This window comes from Maniola hyperantus, chromosome 5, assembly GCF_902806685.2.
Source record: "Maniola hyperantus chromosome 5, iAphHyp1.2, whole genome shotgun sequence".
In the NCBI taxonomy this organism is placed as follows: domain Eukaryota; kingdom Metazoa; phylum Arthropoda; class Insecta; order Lepidoptera; family Nymphalidae; genus Maniola; species Maniola hyperantus.
In genome coordinates, this window is record NC_048540.1 from 12,561,802 (window position 1) to 12,579,987 (window position 18,186).

At 37.5% G+C, this 18,186-nt stretch overlaps 1 protein-coding gene across 1 annotated transcript; it reads right to left on the minus strand.

Moving 5' to 3' along the window:
- Positions 1 to 362: 362 nt before the first annotated feature.
- Positions 363 to 5,839, minus strand: Dera (deoxyribose-phosphate aldolase). Its single transcript, XM_034969047.2, has 6 exons — positions 5,642 to 5,839; positions 5,329 to 5,522; positions 4,160 to 4,298; positions 3,565 to 3,794; positions 2,804 to 2,950; positions 363 to 1,518 (listed from the first exon to the last, which is right to left on the minus strand). The coding sequence occupies exons 1-6, from the start codon at positions 5,667 to 5,669 to the stop codon at positions 1,342 to 1,344; spliced, it is 915 nt and encodes a 304-aa protein (XP_034824938.1). The 5' UTR covers positions 5,670 to 5,839; the 3' UTR covers positions 363 to 1,341.
- Positions 5,840 to 18,186: the final 12,347 nt, after the last annotated feature.

Below are 18,186 nucleotides of genomic sequence, written 5' to 3' on the forward strand. Positions count from 1 at the left end.
TTACCTACCCATTTAAAATGAAATAAAAAAGAGCAAGTGTCATGAGCATAACTATATTCCGCAACAGGTTGAGATGGTAATCGGGCAGGCGGGGGGACGCCCCGCACACCCGCACTCGCCCGCCCTGAGGGTAGCCCCGGTCTGTGCGGGTGTACAGGGCATTCCCTCCCCGATTGCCATCTAGACCTGTCGCGTACTATACATAGCCCGTGGGACAGGGGGCTTAGCACAATATACTTATTACTTGGTTGCCATGAATAGGTATCACCAGTTGGGTTTGGTGATGTGGTTTTAGTAATTTTATTTTTGAAAACTTTAAAACTGCACTTTTAACTTTAAAGATATAAATTAAACCGCCATGGTACAACAATTTATGATTTTATTGTCTTTAAATCTCTTATAAAATACTTATAATAGCAAAATATAAAACTTAGAAAAATATATTAAGTGCTAATTAATATAATTTGGTAATCAGTGTGTTTAAAGCACTAGTCTTACATACTATACCTGACTTCAGTTACAGATTTTAATGTCATAATGGCACACAGTAGTATTTTTAGGAATACAACAATCACAGATTTATATAGGTATATCAGGATAATTGGTCCCAAGCATGAAGCATCTTAGCATCATTAGAATTAGGTATATCTTAACTAATATTTTTAATAAAAAAATATAACAAAACACGGTGACTTTTTAGACGTCTTACAAAAGCAAACAGTTAATGAAACCTAATCTCTACTATCTCTTTTTTTTTTAAATAATAACACTCTACCCATATTATTATAAATGTGAAAGTCTGTTTGTCTGTTGGTTTGCCCTTCAAAGAAGCCGCAGCGGAACAATGGATTGACCTGATTTTTTCACAGACATAGTTGAAGACCTAGAGAGTGGCATAGGGTACTTTTATCCCAGAAAATCAAAGAGTTCCCACAGGATTTTTAGAAATTAAATCCACGACGAAGTCGATCAGAAGACTTAAAAAAAAATAATGTTAATTTGTTTAATTAAATAACATCCTATATAGAAAATTAAGGCGCATCAGCTGGCGCACACGGTTTCTTTGATTTCCGGTCATACACTCCAGCGAAATTTGAATAGAATAAGTTGGTACATAATTGATTCGCTAACAGTAGACATTGGATGATATTTACTAGTTCGTTCGTGTAAGACGACAAAAAGGTCACCCTGTTTAAACACGATTTTGTATGGAACAATATTCAGAATATGAAAAAAAAAACATAATAAAAAAAAAAATTCTATGGCAATACATTTTTCAGCATTTTAATGGCAACATTTAAAATTGTTCTGCGAGTGTTACCATATAAAAGAATTAATTTCTTACTTTTTCATACTTAATTTTTTTATATCTTTTTCCAAGACGTCGAGGAGACTAGAGGCTCCAATACGGAACAATTGTGGAGTGAGCCACTCAGGTCCCAGCTCTGTGTACACCAAGACAAGCCAGTTGACTGCATCTCTGGAGGTTTTTATGCCCCCTGCTGGTTTCAACCCCACCTGTCAATAGATGGTAGAGTTTTAGACCATGTATCCACTGGCAAGTGATTTCTGCAATGTCTTACAGAAGTAAATTTTTGCAGTGTTATGGACCAAACGCACATACGCTACGTTTGCGCTTACGTTACCTCTGCTTTGCTCCATACAAACTCATATCAACTATATTTGCCGCGCCGCATCGAGTTGCGCAGCGCAGCGGAAGTGCGTATGCCATAAACACCCACAGTACATTTTCAGGAAGTTTTGTATACTAAAAACTTTGTCCTTAGCTTTACTTGATATTTGCAGGTTAAAGATTTTTCATCATTTAGTTACTAATGTGAAGGTGAAACTTAGCGATTCGCATTTATCTGTATAGATTATGAATACTCGCACCATCAAATAACATGCTCAGTGCGGCTAACATTCAAATAGCTAGAACCCAGAGCTGTGAAACCATGCTGAATTATACTTTCCTGTAAAATAATATTTTTAAAGCATTTGATTTATTTTTAACAAAACAACGCTTTAATATTATTTTTAGGGTTCCGTACCTACTTCAAAGGGAAAAAAACCCTTATAGATAGGAACACTTTGTTGTCTGACAAGAAAACTTATAGGGTACTTCCCGTAGACCTAGAATCATGTAATTTGGCAGGTAGTTAGATCTTATAGCACAAGTAAAGAAAAAATCCTAAAACCGTGAATTTGTATTTACATCACAAAAAACAAATAAAATGTTTTTGTTTCACGAAAAAATTAATTTACTAAATTACATATAGATGGCGCAGTCCGTCATTAACTTGCAATGTTCTACATAAAAGTATTTGGTATACCTGGGTATACCCAATACAATGTGCCCTTCGTGTGCGAGTGCGACTCGCACTTTCGGTTTTTCATGGGAATAAAATTTTGAATTCATAATCAGGATTTTAAATGAAATGAAATGATTTTATTTGCTAAATATGGGTAGTTTACAAAGGTCTTAATACTTATAATCTAAATAGTCCCCGCATATTTACTGATATGCAAATATTAAGAAATCAGTACCCTTATTATAAATGCGAAAGTGTATTTGTTTGTTGGCTTGTCCTTCAATCACGTCGCAACGATGAAACGGATTGACGTGATTTTTTGCATGGGTATAGATAAAGACCTGGAGAGTGACATAGGCTCATAGTACTTTTTAGCCCGGAAAATCAAAGAGTTCCCACGGGATTTATAAAAAACCTAATTCCACGCGGACGAAGTCGCGGGCATCAGCTAGTTTAAGATAATATGAGCAGAGATGAAAGTAATAATTTACCTTGACACCGGTCATTAGGTAGAAGTTACGTATAGCTCGGCACATAACAAGTCCTACAGGCAATGTTGCATTCACAGCTTCTTTACCAGTTGAAGTTTTGATGAAATCAGCTCCTGCCAACATGGCCACCATTGAAGCACTATACACCTAAAATGTGATAAAATGACACGAATTAACATACTGGGTATATAACGCGTAAAATTTAACTCTTCACGCGCCATTTTAACTTTTTGTGTCAAATTTAATGTCAAAAGTACAATTTTAGTCCTTATTTTAAAGGTGAACCGTACTTTTGACATGACAGTTTACAAGTTACAATGGCGCATGACTCATTTTATATATATTTTTTTTAAATTACGACGAATAGAGAAGCTTTTCCTTTTAGGGAGTCAAAAATATTATTATTAGGTACTAGCTGTTGCCTACTTCATCAACACGTCATATGCCAGCTTTTAAGATGCACCTTATCTCTGATGAAGATTATGATCAGTTCAGCTTAAAAACAGCAGGTTACAGCATTGCATTCCTTCTATGACAATTTTTATTTCAATGGACAATATCTATACTTGATACCACCTTGATAAAAGATGGCGACAGCTGTTCGATTTGGCGGTCATTGTCACTAAAGCAACGTAATAACGTATAACGTTACTTCTGTCCGAAAGAAGATGAGTTAACTCTCAAGTCACGCCTGAAGAATTTCTACTTGAAAATTTTATTAGTCTACATTTTATTTCAGAATATACTTCAAGTCTACATACATTTTCATAAGTGGCAAGCTCACCAACTCCCAGGATAACCTTCAAGTGAGCGCTTCCACACGCCTCCTTCATCTGCAGTACCTCCTTGTACAAGGTGTCCCACTTCCCCGTCAGTACTAGGCTGCGGTCAAGAACTACGTCTATCTCAGTCGCACCCATATCTACGGCGTATTTGATCTCTGGCAGTCTTGTGTGTAGGGGATATTGTCCAGATGGAAACCCTGTTGCCACTGTAATAAATCATAACTAAAAATCTGCCGCTTAGAGAACTGCAGTGTGAAAATCGAAATCAAAACGCTACTATCATAGCAACCTGGATTTTATGAATTAATGAATGATTTATTCAATAAATAATGTAAATACTAGCTGATGCCCGCGACTTCGTCCATGTGGAATTAGGTTTTCAAAAATCCTGTGGGAACTCTTTGATTTATCGGGATAAAAAGTAGCCTATGTCACTCTCCAGCTCCTTATCTATACTCATGCAAAAAATCACGTCAATCCGTTGAACTGTTGCGACGTGATTGAAGGACAAACCAACAGACAAACACATTTTCGCATTTGTAATAAGGGTACTGATGTATTGAATACACACCTGAAGCCACTTGAATTTCCTCCGTCAGCCCCATTTTTTTAAGGGCATCATGTGCATCGGCTACTCTATTGGGGTACACACACACAGCTGCTGTTCTAGTCTTCTCTTTTTCCTCTTCAAATGGGAGTGGATTAGCGGCCTGGAATAATAAAATGCCTAAATTAAATATTGCTTGGTACTCACATTAAGGGACAAGGAGTAACCCACAACCATAAAGGCCAACGAAAAATAAGGGCCATCCAAATATATAGATTTAGCTGGCTGACTAATCTATCAACACACACACAGCTAAAACTACTGGACAGATCAGGCTGAAATTTGGCATGCAGAAAGCTATTATGACGTAGGCATCAGCTAAGAAAGGATTTTTGAAAATTCAACCCCTGAAGGGATGAAATAGGGGTTTGAAAGTTGTGTAGCCCACGTGAACGAAGTTGAATAAGCTTTTTATAAACAGTTATTTAAAAAAAAACTCTATACCATAAAATACATTTTCAGAGGTATCATTTGAAGAGAATTCTTAGGCATGTAGGCTTTTTTCACCATTAAAGTAAGGGAACTGATAATTTTTCTGCTTTCGCTTAATTTTTCTGGAATGATTTCATAATCAGATTTTGAGTAGGTTTGTTACTGATAATGCACATAAATAACTTTGTTAAGTTAAACACAAGTTGTTAAGGCACATGCCCCGGATCAAACCCCGGACACCTTAAATAGCATGTCAATATCTTAACCACCTAGTAGTTACCTAAACCATCTAGTGGTTAAGACATTGGCCTTAATGCTTTATTAGGGTACACATACAAAGAATTCATTACAACATAAATAGAAATGGTAACCATTCAAGCACCTTGTGATCCTAACTTGTAACACCTCTTTGAACTATGGCCAAAGTTCTTGGTAACTCATACTAGGTAGGAATAGTTCAGTATCAACATCAACCAAAAAGTTGTGAAAGGCTAGCCATATAATATTAGGTATCAAAAAAATTCTGTTGCACTCACTTTGCAAACAACAGAAGAGTATGATACAATCAATCCAGCAAAATCGTGACAAGACGTTGTAATAGACTTTGCAAATGCAAAGTCTATTACAAAAGGTATGAGCATAGTGTACCTTCCATGAGTGTGCATAATAATATGCAGTCAGCTTAATAAATAAAATCATACCTTAATACACAACCGAGTAACATTAGATCGTGTGTCGTCTCCAGACAACGTCGTCAGATCGATCAAAGTAACAGCTTTGATCAACCATCGCTTATAATTACTGGACTCATGAACAGGATATTTGAGAAGTATTTTCTCTATTTGTGCCTCAACACTAGTTTTGTCAACGTGAACGTTGTTCAATATCGTCGTGTCTGAGAAATAAAATTGTTTAGAGTAAAGTTTTATAACATATCTTTTATTGGTCAGGTGTAATATTATCATTCTTGGCTAATGATAATCGCCACCTTGATTAAAAGTTTTGGAAACTCACCTAAAGTTTTTGCTAAAACTTGAACCATTGTTTTATTCTTTTGTTTAAGGTTGTAACAAATCAATGAACTTTCGTAACTATTTTTTATACAAAAATGTTATTCTTTTAAGTTTCAAACGTTCCAACTTCAAGCGTTTAGTGATTTTTTTTCAAAATTTGAAAATTCATCAAAAATCGAAATTCAAGGATACCACAGATTATAGACATGTTCCATAGAGTGTAGACTGGAAATTTAATAATGCGGCACTTACACGGTACATGAAACTTCACACGGGCACAAGTTTCTCAACTTTGTGTCAACTAACCTGACGTCACCTGTATATGCACCTTAAATTCTAATGGACACCATAGACTAAAGATCTACTCCATAGCTCTCCACAGAGTAGTTGGGTCACAGAGAAAAATATATTTAAGTTTTTACGGCTCTCATTCGGCTCCATAGAAGTAACAGGGAGAATGACAGCTACAATGTCACAATCGCTCTGATTGGTTGACGCTCACTATTGGCTACAATGCATTGTTGCAACAAGAGACGCACAAATTCAGCCAATCAGAACAATTGAGATTGTAATAATGATTGATGCAGGTTTCCCGCAATCGAGGTGCAGGGCGCGGATGTACAGATATTACAAAATATAGAAGCAAACGTTTTTACTCGTGTTGTAGGTAATTTTAGACATAAGTATACCTACTTCATCATCATCATCACGATCAACATATCGCCGGCTCACCACAGAGACGGGTAACCTCTCAGTATGAGAAGGGTTTGGCCATAGTCCACCACGCTGACCATGTACGGATTGGCAGACTACACACGCCTTTGAGAGCATTACGTAGTCTCAAGCACGCAGGCTTCTTCACGATGTTTTCTTTCACCGTTAAAGCGAGTGATAATAATTAATTTCTTAAAACGCACATAACTCCGAAAAGTTAGGGCACCTCTGCCCGGGATCGAATACCCGACCTCCCAAATAGGGGCGGACGTCCTAACTACTAGGCTATCACAGTTACCTTACAAAGTAGGTAAGTACCTATGTACTTTTAATTTAAAATTTTAAATGAATCTCTTATAACAACTGTTATTACTTACACATTAAAATAAAATAGAAATAATTGCCTCATAAGGGTTTAGCGAAATACCTAGGTAAGTACTTAAAAGCTAAAACTTCATTGTTAGTGAAGTTTTTGATGAGGGTACACAGACTTTCCTAGAAACCTTGTAGGACTAATTAAAAACACATTAACTTTACAACTGAAGAAAATCAGTAGAGCGATGAACGTTTCGCGTAGCACTATATCACTTTTATATTACGATACTGTTATTAAATACACAATTGAGATGTTTCTATTCGTTTTATTTCATTAATTAACAAAGTTCACAAAGTTCCTTAACCCACACATGACATTTTTGACATAAGCAAAAACTTTTTACATTTGATATTTTTCACTCGCCTTACGGCTCTGGGTTCTAGCTATGAGTTTATTAACATAGTCCGACATGCCGCCCACCAAGGACACCTAAGGTGTCCTTAAATTCACAATCATCAGATACATAAGAGAAGATAAGAAAACAACAAAATACATAGATAAATCTAAAAACATGAAACTTTAACTAAATTGAATGAAAACACAATGAACCTTCACAAGCAATCACAATACAATTCATTTTAGTTAGTCTGTTACTGGCAAAACGCACAATTTTGAAACAGGTCTTTTAAATTTAGATCCTTTACACTTCAAAGTTACTACTCTAGTTATTTGATCTGGACCAGGGTGTTTAGACTCTATTCTACCAAGTAACCATTTGGACGGAGGGAGATCATCTTCCTTCACTAAAACAATGTCACCTACATTAGGCTCGGGAATAATCTTAGTCCATTTATATCTATTATGTAGAGTACTAAGATACTCCTGAGACCACTTTCGCCAAAACTGCTGAACCATTTTTTGTGTCATCTGCCACCTTCTTAAATTACTGACTTTACAGTTTTCATATTTATGATCCGGCACGGTCAGTAGGGGTTCACCAATCAAGAAATGACCTGGAGTCAGGGGCGAGGAGTCTGCTTGATTTGATGGCAACCTATACATGGGGCGAGAATTGAGGCATGCCTCAATTTGCGCCAGAACAGTAGATAACTCTTCAAAAGTCAAAGTGCTTCCGTCCAGAACCCGTTTTAGATGGTACTTCGTGGAGCGCACTCCTCCCTCCCATAATCCCCCAAAATTTGGAGCCCGTGGGGGAATGAAATGCCACTCCGTGCCATTGTTAGCTAGAGACGCAGCAACTTCACTCATCACCGTGGAATCTTCTGCCTGAAACAATTTACGCAGCTCTTTGGCAGCTTTGACAAAATTCGTACCATTATCGCTCCAAACTTCCTGGCAATTTCCTCGGCGCGCCACAAATCGTCTAAATGCGGCCAGGAAACCTTCACTGGTTAAATCTGTAACCGCCTCCAGATGAATCGCCTTTGTAGACATGCAAATAAAAAGGCAAATGTATCCCTTATAACTTTTGCAACCTCTACCCTTTGACATCCTGATATTCACAGGGCCGGCGTAGTCCACACCACTCTTACTAAAAGGCCGACTTGGTTGGACTCTCGAACTTGGTAGTTCTCCCATAAAAGGATGTTGGTGAGAGGAACTATATCGAGTGCATCTAAGACATTTCTTAATGTGTTGCCGTACTAAACCTTTAGCATTTATAATCCAAAACTTTGAGCGAATGTAATTTAACGTTAACTGTGGACCTCCATGCAGTGTCTCTTCATGTGCGTTGGCCACTATAAGCTTGGATATATGATGTCCATAAGGTAGGATGATTGGATGTTTGGTGTCATAATCCTCCCTACTTTGTTGAATACGTCCTCTAACTCTCATAACTCCGTCCTTGTCCAAAAGGGGACACAAGGAAAAGGTATTACTGGATCTCTTTACAGATTTATCTTTAAGTAATTGAGTTATTTCTTCTTGAAAAGCACTTGCTTGACACTGCTTTATGCACATTGTGGTAGCCTCGTCTAGTTCCCTTGCTGTAAGATGAGTTGAAAATTGTGTATTTTTATTCCTCAATTTTGAGATAAATCTTTTACAATACGCTATGACTCTGATTAACTTCTTCAATGAAGAGTATTTATCCCACACTGCCATAGGTTGAACTGTATCCGCAGTTACCATGTGTGACTTAACTTGCTTTTCTTCCAAGTGAGTGTCTGTAGTAACATTACTAGAAACTGGAATACTATCCTCCCGCAGCCACTGAGGTCCCTGCATCCAAAATTGCTGTTGACTCATCAATTCTTCTGGAGTAAGACCCCGAGAAGCCATGTCTGCAGGATTATCTCCAGACTGCACGTGGCTCCACTGATCATTGTTGAGTACATTTAAAATCTCGGTGACTCTGTTGGCTACAAATGTCTTCCAACGGTTTGGTTCTCCTTTCAACCAGGCCAAAACAATTGTTGAATCAGTCCATGCAAACAATTTCGCTTGGGGTATATTAAGCACCGTGGACACTTCTGAAAGTAACTTAGCAAGTAACACCGCACCGCAAAGCTCCAAGCGTGGTGTCGAAACTTGCTTCACCGGCGCCACCTTGGTTCGTGCTGCTACTAACTGTACGTCATGAACACCGGCTTCATCAACCACTCTCAGGTAAGTTACTGCTGCATAGGCACTATTGGAGGCGTCACAGAATCCATGAAGTTCGACGCTTGCAGAGTCACAAACACCAATCCATCTAGAAATTTCAAAACTGTTCAATAAAGGTAAGCTGGTTCTGTATTTAATCCATTCATCTAAAAGACTCCGTGGTACTTCCTCATCCCATGAAAGACCTTTCAGCCACAGCTTCTGCATATATATCTTCGCTTGAATAACAACCGGAGCGATCCAACCCAATGGATCATATAGGCGAGATATATCAGATAAAATAACTCGTTTAGTTACTGACTTGGGTTGCTTCGGTAAATTTACCGTGTATTGAAAAACATCCTTAGTAGCATTCCAAGAGAGACCTAAAATTTTTACCACTTCATCATTTGTGTTGAAACTTTTAGTTATTTTCGCATTACTATGAATAAGCTCCATTAATTTAGAGCTATTACTCATCCATTTCTGAAGCTCAAATCCTCCCTTTCGCAAAAGACCAACCATCTGATGATAGATTTCCAAAGCTTCCTCATCATTTTTGCAACCCGATAGACAGTCGTCCATATAAAAGTCTTTTGCTACGATTTCAGCTGCCAGGGGAAAGGCGTGACCTTCATCTTTTGCAATTTGTTGAAGAGTCTTAACCGCTAGATACGGTGCTGATGCTACTCCGAATGTGACTCTTAACATCCTATAGATTCCTATGTCACTGTCCGGTTTCTCGCGCCATAACAAGCGCTGATAGTCGGTGTCTGCCTTATCAACCAAAATTTGGCGATACATCTTGATAACATCAGCCGTGAAACAGATAACATGAGTCCTCCACCTCATGATGAGGTGGCGCAAGTCTGGTTGTAATCTAGGACCCACTAACAAGTCATCGTTTAATGATTTTCCATGGATTCCCTTGCAGGCAGCGTCAAAAACTATTCTAACCTTAGAAGTAGTTTTGTCATTCCGAATCACCGCATGATGAGGCAAATAAACACAGTTAGGCTTTTCTATTTCTGCCTCTTCAGTAATACGCTCCATGTGATTTGAGTTTATATAATCATTCATTGCTTTAGTGTATTCTTCCTTCAAGAAGTGATTTTTCTCAAATTTCTTCTCTAAAGACTTTAATCTTCTCTCCGCAATACTCTTAAATTCTCCATACTGACTCTTTGGATCTGCTTCCCTAAAAGGTAGCTTAACACAGTAACGACCACTGCCATCCCTAGTAGTTCTTGAACTGTAATACGCTTCACACATCTCATCTTCTTTCGACATCAGCTCCTTCGGTACCTCAGTCTCGAGCTCCCAGAACCTACGAAGTAATGTATTAATAGAGTCATCTTGAATGTGCATACTGATAATATTATTGAAGCAATTATCTGGTGAGTCTAACACACGACCAGATAGAATCCAACCGAACAATGTATTTTGAGCAGTCAAGGTGCCCTCTGGATTCCTCCTCAAACCATCAACTAGAATTTGACCGTAAATCTCTGCCCCCAACAACACATCTATTCCTTGAGGCTTTCCGTAGTCCGGATCAGCTAATGGTAAGTGTAACATTTCAGGCCAATCAGTAATTTTAATCTGGTATGCAGGTAATGTGGATGACAATTTTGTTAAAACATAAGCTTGAATATTAAAATTACATGAGTTATGAATAGACTGTATTTTAAAAGTAACCATATATTTGATTTCCATACTAAGTTGATCTCCCCCCAGACCTGAAACTAAACCCTTGACAGGTTGTTTTCGGAGCCCCAATAATTGTACCGCATGCTCTGAAATGAATGAGGCCTGAGAACCCTGATCCAGTAACGCCCTAAGTGTATAACTACTTCTACGACAATCAACCTTAATTAAAGCCGTAGCCAGCATTACATGGCCAGTTAAACAGTTTGAATTGTTAGCAAAATGTGTAGCGATTTTAGTAATGTCCTGCTCACTTCCCTTTGTATCACTTTGTTCCATAGAAACATCTTGTGGCACTGCCTCGAGCCCGCCACTCGTGCTTGCAGCCTTAGTGGCACAGCTCGTAGTCCCTTCAGGGTGTAAAAGCGAGTGATGTCGACGGGAGCACCGCTTACAAACTGTGTTTCTTCTGCACCGATAAACCGGGTGATTATCCCCCAAACAATTGAAACAAAGCCTCTTCTTTTCCACAAATTCCCGCCGTGCTGTGTAACCCGTCTTACTAAATTCCTTGCACTGATACAATAAATGATTTTCTAAGCAGAAGGGGCATTGTGTAGCTGTAACCGTAAATGCCTTTGGTTTCTCAACCTTCTCTTTGGTGTTCTCCCTTCTCACTGGCTCTAAAAACTCAAGCGCTCTGAATCTAGACTCCAGAAATGATTTGAATTCCACAAGTGTAGGTAAAACATCTGAATGATTACTAATTTTCTGTTCCCATTGTTTTCTAGATTCAGTGTCTAACTTTAGCGCAGTGAGATGAATGATAAGTATATCCCAAGAAGAAACATCCACTCCAATATTTGAAAGTGCATTAAGACAGTCGCTCGTTGTATCTAGTATTTGCTTCACCCCGTGTGAGGATTCCGTTGAGCATGCCTTTTGTCCCACTAATCTAGTTAATATGCTATTAGCTATGTATCGCTTATTGTTATATCTTGATTTTAGTAGTGTCCAACATTGTTCATAGTTGCTCGCTGTAATGGGTATATGCCGCAGTAGTTGTTCCGCTTCATTAGAAAGGTGTGTTTTCAAGTAATGTAACCTCTCTACGTCAGTTAATGATGAATTTTCATGAATAAGGGACTCAAAAAGATCATGAAACGTAGGCCATTCCATATATTTCCCAGAAAAGGTGGGCAAAGTTATTTTAGGTAATTTTATACTATGATTTTCTCCATTGGCACTACTACTATTGAAAGAACTATCATTTTGTCGTCTCACAGTAAAACTCTCAAGCTTTTCCTTTAATTCTGTCTTAAATTCTAAATAAAACTCCTCTAAATTTCCAAATACATCCTGGCTGAAGTAATCATTTGTTACAGCGCTTCTATTTCTAATCAACTCCACATGATTTTTGGTAAAATTATTATATTTAGACTCTAAAGCTTGCAATCTAGTTTCAATGTACTGACGAGTTAATCTTTCCTTTGAACACTTTTTGTAATTTGTTCTTAGTTTGTCTATTTGTGACCTTAACTCTTCCTGGACTTGAACAAGATCCATTGTAACCTCACTTTAGCGTAATTTTTACTTTCTTCAGAATTCCGATGTTTGTTTCACAAAGAATTCGGTTCGATTTAGGACCATGAACGTTTCGCGTAGCACTATATCACTTTTATATTACGATACTGTTATTAAATACACAATTGAGATGTTTCTATTCGTTTTATTTCATTAATTAACAAAGTTCACAAAGTTCCTTAACCCACACATGACATTTTTGACATAAGCAAAAACTTTTTACATTTGATATTTTTCACTCGCCTTACGGCTCTGGGTTCTAGCTATGAGTTTATTAACATAGTCCGACAAGCGAACACTGTGTATTATATTAAGTACCTACTTATGTCTCTACATAAAGCAGCAAGTACCTATATAACGCGTACAATTTAACTCCTCACGCGCCATTTTAACTTTTTGTGTAGGTACCTAGTAGGTACTTACTTAAATTAATATAGATACACGATATTAGTTTGTCGTAGGTACCTACCCATCTATCAGGTTTTTTCTTCAAATCAAACTTTAAATACGAAAAAGGGGTTAGGTAGGTACCTAATTAAAATAAAAGAATTTAGCTTATCCTGTATTTTTTATTCTTTGCCATAAGTAGTAAGTAAGAAATAAAGATGTTTTTTTTTTTAATTTAGTTTGTGTCAAAATAAAAGTTTCATGTTTTTAGACTCTTTTAGATCGTCGTTATTCTGAGCTTTTAGAATTTAGATCGAGCCCACTGAAAAGCAGTTAATTATGTCAAATCACGTCTCTATCATTAACCCAAAAAACCGTTTAGACTTTAGACCCTTTTTACATTATTTTTGCATATTTCGAACCCAAATTATAAAATTAACTTAAAACTGTTCATGAATAACTTTACTGGGCCGTAACAAAGTATGGAATAAGTAGACCGTACCTTTTTATTTCGCGACATAAAAAAGAGAAACGAGGGGTATTTTCACGTACTTCTGTACGATCGTTCGTTTTGACGTACGATTTTTGGGGTTTTTGGCATGGTACCTACCTAGCGGTTTACAATTCGAAGAAATGTTTATTCGAAACTAGCTGCCCTGGCGAACTTCGTTCCGCCTAACACTCGATTCAAATTTTTTAAATTTTTCTCTCCGTAAGAACCATCCTCGTAGGTACTTCAATGAATATTATAAAAAAAGAATTCGCGAAATCGGTTCAGCTGTTCTCGATATTTGCGATGAGCAACACATTTAGTGATTCAATTATGTTTATTCGAAATGGTTCTTAGCTATGTTTGACAAAAATCTGTTGACGAAGGGACGCAATCTCGGGTAATTTGTTATTTTTCCTGTAAATAGTAATAATACCTTTATGTATACCTAAGTAGAATGCATAACCAAGAGCCATGATAGCTTAGTGGTTAAGACATCCGGCTCCTATTCGGGAGGTCAAAGGTTCAATCCCGGGCCACGCATTTCTAAATTTTCGGAGTTATGTGCGTTTTAAGCAATTAAATATCACTTGCTTTAAAGGTGAAGGAAAACACTGTGAGGAAATCTGCATGCCTGAGAGTTCTACGTAATGTTCTCAAAGGCGTGTGAAGTCTGCCAATTCGCTCATGGCCAGCGTGGTGCACTATGGCGAAACCCTTCTCGTATTGAGACTTAAAAGGATACCCGTGCTCTGTAGTGAGCCGGCGATGGATGGATCATGATGATGATACATAACCACAGAATTCAATTCCAAAACATCTACCTACCGCACTCCGCAGAACGAAAGTAAACAAACAATTCAGTTATGGCCGTTAGGCGTATTTTCTTTGTGTTTGTTTAGAAATGTTATTTGAGCTGGAATAAACGGAAAAAATCGCTATATAACGTGATCTAGCGTTTGAAAGCGACTAGGGATGAAATGAGGGTTGGAAGGTTATATGTAATGGGTGATTCATTTAGAGGTATTTTTTTTAATAAGTAAAAAAAAAGAATAAATTCAATTTTATTTTATAATCTTTATTATCATACAAAAGAACCATTCTTTACAATTATTTCTTAAAGATAATTTCTTTCAAATGTTGTCCTTGACTGCGGTTAACATGGTCCATTCTGAAGTTCCAATTTTCAATGACGCGTGTGAGTATTTCGAGAGGTATTTCGCCAATGACTCGAGTAATATTGGCCTCCAATGCCTCAATCGTAGCTGGCTTATCCATGTAGACTTTGGACTTTACATAGCCCCAAAGGAAATAATCAAGAGGTGTGATGTCACATGATCTAGCCGGCCAATTCACTGGTCCAAAGCGTGAAATGATTTGTTCGCCGAATCGTTCTCGCAGTAAAGCCATGGTTTCACGGGCTGTATGGCAAGTGGCGCCATCTTGTTGGAACCAAATTTCGTTGAGACCACGGGCTTCAATTTCAGGCATCAAATAATCTGTTACCATCGCGCGGTAACGGTCACCATTCACAGTAACACTCCGGCCGGCCTCAGTTTTGAAGAAATAGGGACCGATTATTCCACCGGCCCATAAACCACACCAAACAGTTGTTTTCTCTGGATTTAATGGCAGCTCTTGAACCTCTTTGGGTTGTTCATCAGCCCAAATACGGGCATTTTGTTTATTCACAAACCCATTAAGCCAAAAATGGGCCTCATCTGAGAACAAAATTTTTGTTGAAAACAGTGCATCTTCTGCAAGCTTGTCAAGAGCCCAACGACTAAAACGGAAACGATTCGGAAGGTCGCTCGGCTTCAGTTCTTGCACTAATTGAATTTTGTATGCTTTTAAGGAAAGATCCTTACGTAAAATACGCCAAGTTGTTGAATACGACAGGCCAAGCTGTTGAGAACGGCGACGAATCGACACTTTACGGTCTTCGCGTACACTCGCCGCTACCGCCCCTATATTTCCTTCACTACGTGCTGGATGTGGTCTATTTGTTCGAGTATTATCCAATAATGAAAATTGGGTCTCAAGCTTACTGACAGTAGAGCGAATTGTGCGTTCGGTTGGCCGATTATGTGGACCATAAGTTGCTCTAAGCGCCCGATACACATTCCTCGTACAACGCCCATTTTCGTAATAAAGCTGAACAATTTGTAGACGCTGTGCCGGGCTAAGTCTTTCCATTATGAAATGTCAAACACTACTGAACAGGAATGCCACTTCAGTTGACACGACGCATGCGCGATCTGCAATTAAATCCCAACCACTAAAAGTACCTCTAAATGAATCACGCGTTATTATTCGGTGCATCACGTCACATCACTCATCAGCTAGTAAAAAAATAAATATATAAAAGTACTAACCGAACGATTAATAAAAATAATAGCAAGCCTTACTTGGCAGGTAGGTACCAATAGGTACTTACCTACTTATAAAAAATGCTTAACACTGAATGTAAGTTTTCTAAAGAAGTTTCATAAAAAAGTTTCCTAAAGAACACTTATCAAAAAAGTATTTCAGGTTAAAAGAACTACCTACCCACTAAAAGCGAGCGAGGTCTGAGTGAGCTACGATTCTTTTGTGGTCGCATAAATAAACGTAATGAGCCCATAAATCCAACATGAAAGACCTCTATGCGCTACTCTGTGAACCCTTGTAAACAGTTTGGTCCCAAGTTCGTCAGAAATATTACGAAGTTGACATGGTATTCTAATCCTGAAGATTTTTTTTTATTTTTTTCTTGTTACAGCTTGTGTAACTTTACTTGCAGTCTGAGACTTGAGCCACGTTATTATTTTGCAGTAAGTATTGTCGATTTGCGTTCCTGAAACACGCGTTATCTGCGCGTGAAAATATCGTCATATTGTGTTAAGGCACAACATCTTAGTAGTAGTGCTAATGCGATGCTTATTTTCTTTATTTCAGACAATCTGTTTACTTGCGTGAATTATATTTCTAATATAAAGGAAAATGAGAAACGTTCGAGGAATGGAAATGAAAAAACATACAAATAATGTCACAGTTGACAAAACATTTTTCCTTATAGTTGATGAAAAAAACGTGATTTTCATAAAATGCTTCTGGTCACGTGCGAGAGACAAACTGTCCTGTTTATTTTGCTCTCTAATAAACCTTCCTAGCAAAGGCTCAATTGGAAGGGTCTCCCATTAGTCTAGGAGTCAGTGATGTAAACCGTCACGGCATATTATGATGATGAGTAATAAAATAATTGTTAGTTGTTACAATATTCCAATTTTATTATTTGCACCAAAGGTACAAAAGTGAAGATTTATTATATAATTTTGCTGTCGCATGGAATGCACCTTTATTAAAGTTTAGGGAATTATTACTTAGACTTAAAAAAACGCGACTCACTCGCATCTCGCAAAATTAAGCTTATTTGCCCTCACCCTAAGCGTAAAAAAGTCTGATATAGTATTAGGAGTGAATAGGTAGGTACGACGACGACGGGTGGGATATGAATCTAACTACATTGTTTTTTTCGATCGAGACTTGCGCTTGACGACTTGATGTTGAGGTCTAGGTTGGAACGTGTTTGCTTAGACGGTGCGTATTCAATCTTGGCTTGAAGGTATTTTGGTTAGGTTAGATTTTTGACTGACCATATCAAAACTCAGTGAGGATCATAATTCAGTTAATCATAATTAAAATTTAAGCCTAGGCTCAATTCTGGCGCTAAAACGTGCGCGGAAATTTTCGTCGGAGGGTTTTCCGCGACGAAAACACCTTAATATTTCTGTGTCACATTATAGCGGCATTTTGAATGCGGATTTCTTTCCACGAGATTTGTCCCAGAAATAATCGTTAATCTATTGTGACTTTTACCTACTAAGCCTGAGTCTGATTTGTTTTTTCGGAATGACTCGTCAAGTTTGTAAAAAATAGAAGTCTTGCCAACACTCAGTTTTCAAGTAAGTAGATACCTAATTATTTTAAACTTATTTCGTGGTTTAACGACATATTTTAATGTTGATATAGGGTACATACCTACCACGATTAAACGGTTTGTTTTGTAGATATTTTATTGTTTTGTTGTATTTTGTCGGACAGCTCGTGAAGTTCCAGCGAAAAGAATAAGGAAAGATAAGTTTATTAATTGCAAAATTGTATGTACATAGGGTCTTAAAAATATAAAAGTCCAATTACAATCTGCCATCAATGGCGCGCAATTAGTGTCAGTAACACATTTAGTTACAATTAACATAGGTACTAAATAAATAAAAAAAAAAAATATGATGTCAGAGAAAACCTTAAATAGTCTTATTTAAGTGCATGTTAATATTAACTTAATAATATATTAATTACATTGATTTAATTGATTACTTAATGAAATCTCGAAATTAAGCCTTAATATTATGTCGTACGAAATCATCCACTGCATAAATTTTTTTTTCCTGGTAGTTCGCCAATGGCCATGACTACTTCATCTCTCGCAGCACCTCAGCCCCGTCGTGACCACGACCCGTGCAATTGAGTTGAAATATCGACAAAAAACATCAAATTAATCGTGGTCTGAACCCGTTATCTACATTAAAATAAGTAGACTATACCACCTGTAATGATCGAGTTAAATGGAATGAAACTGTAAATGAAAAAAATTAAGTTCCTTTTAAATTGAGTTCAGACAGTTACGGTTAGAAAACTAGGGCAAAGTAGCAACAATACCGATCCCTGATGGTGAGATAAAAGGCAGATGGGAAATTACAAAAGCGCCCGTCGTACGTACCTACCCGCCTAAGTACTTTACCAATTTACTTGTTCATTTGAA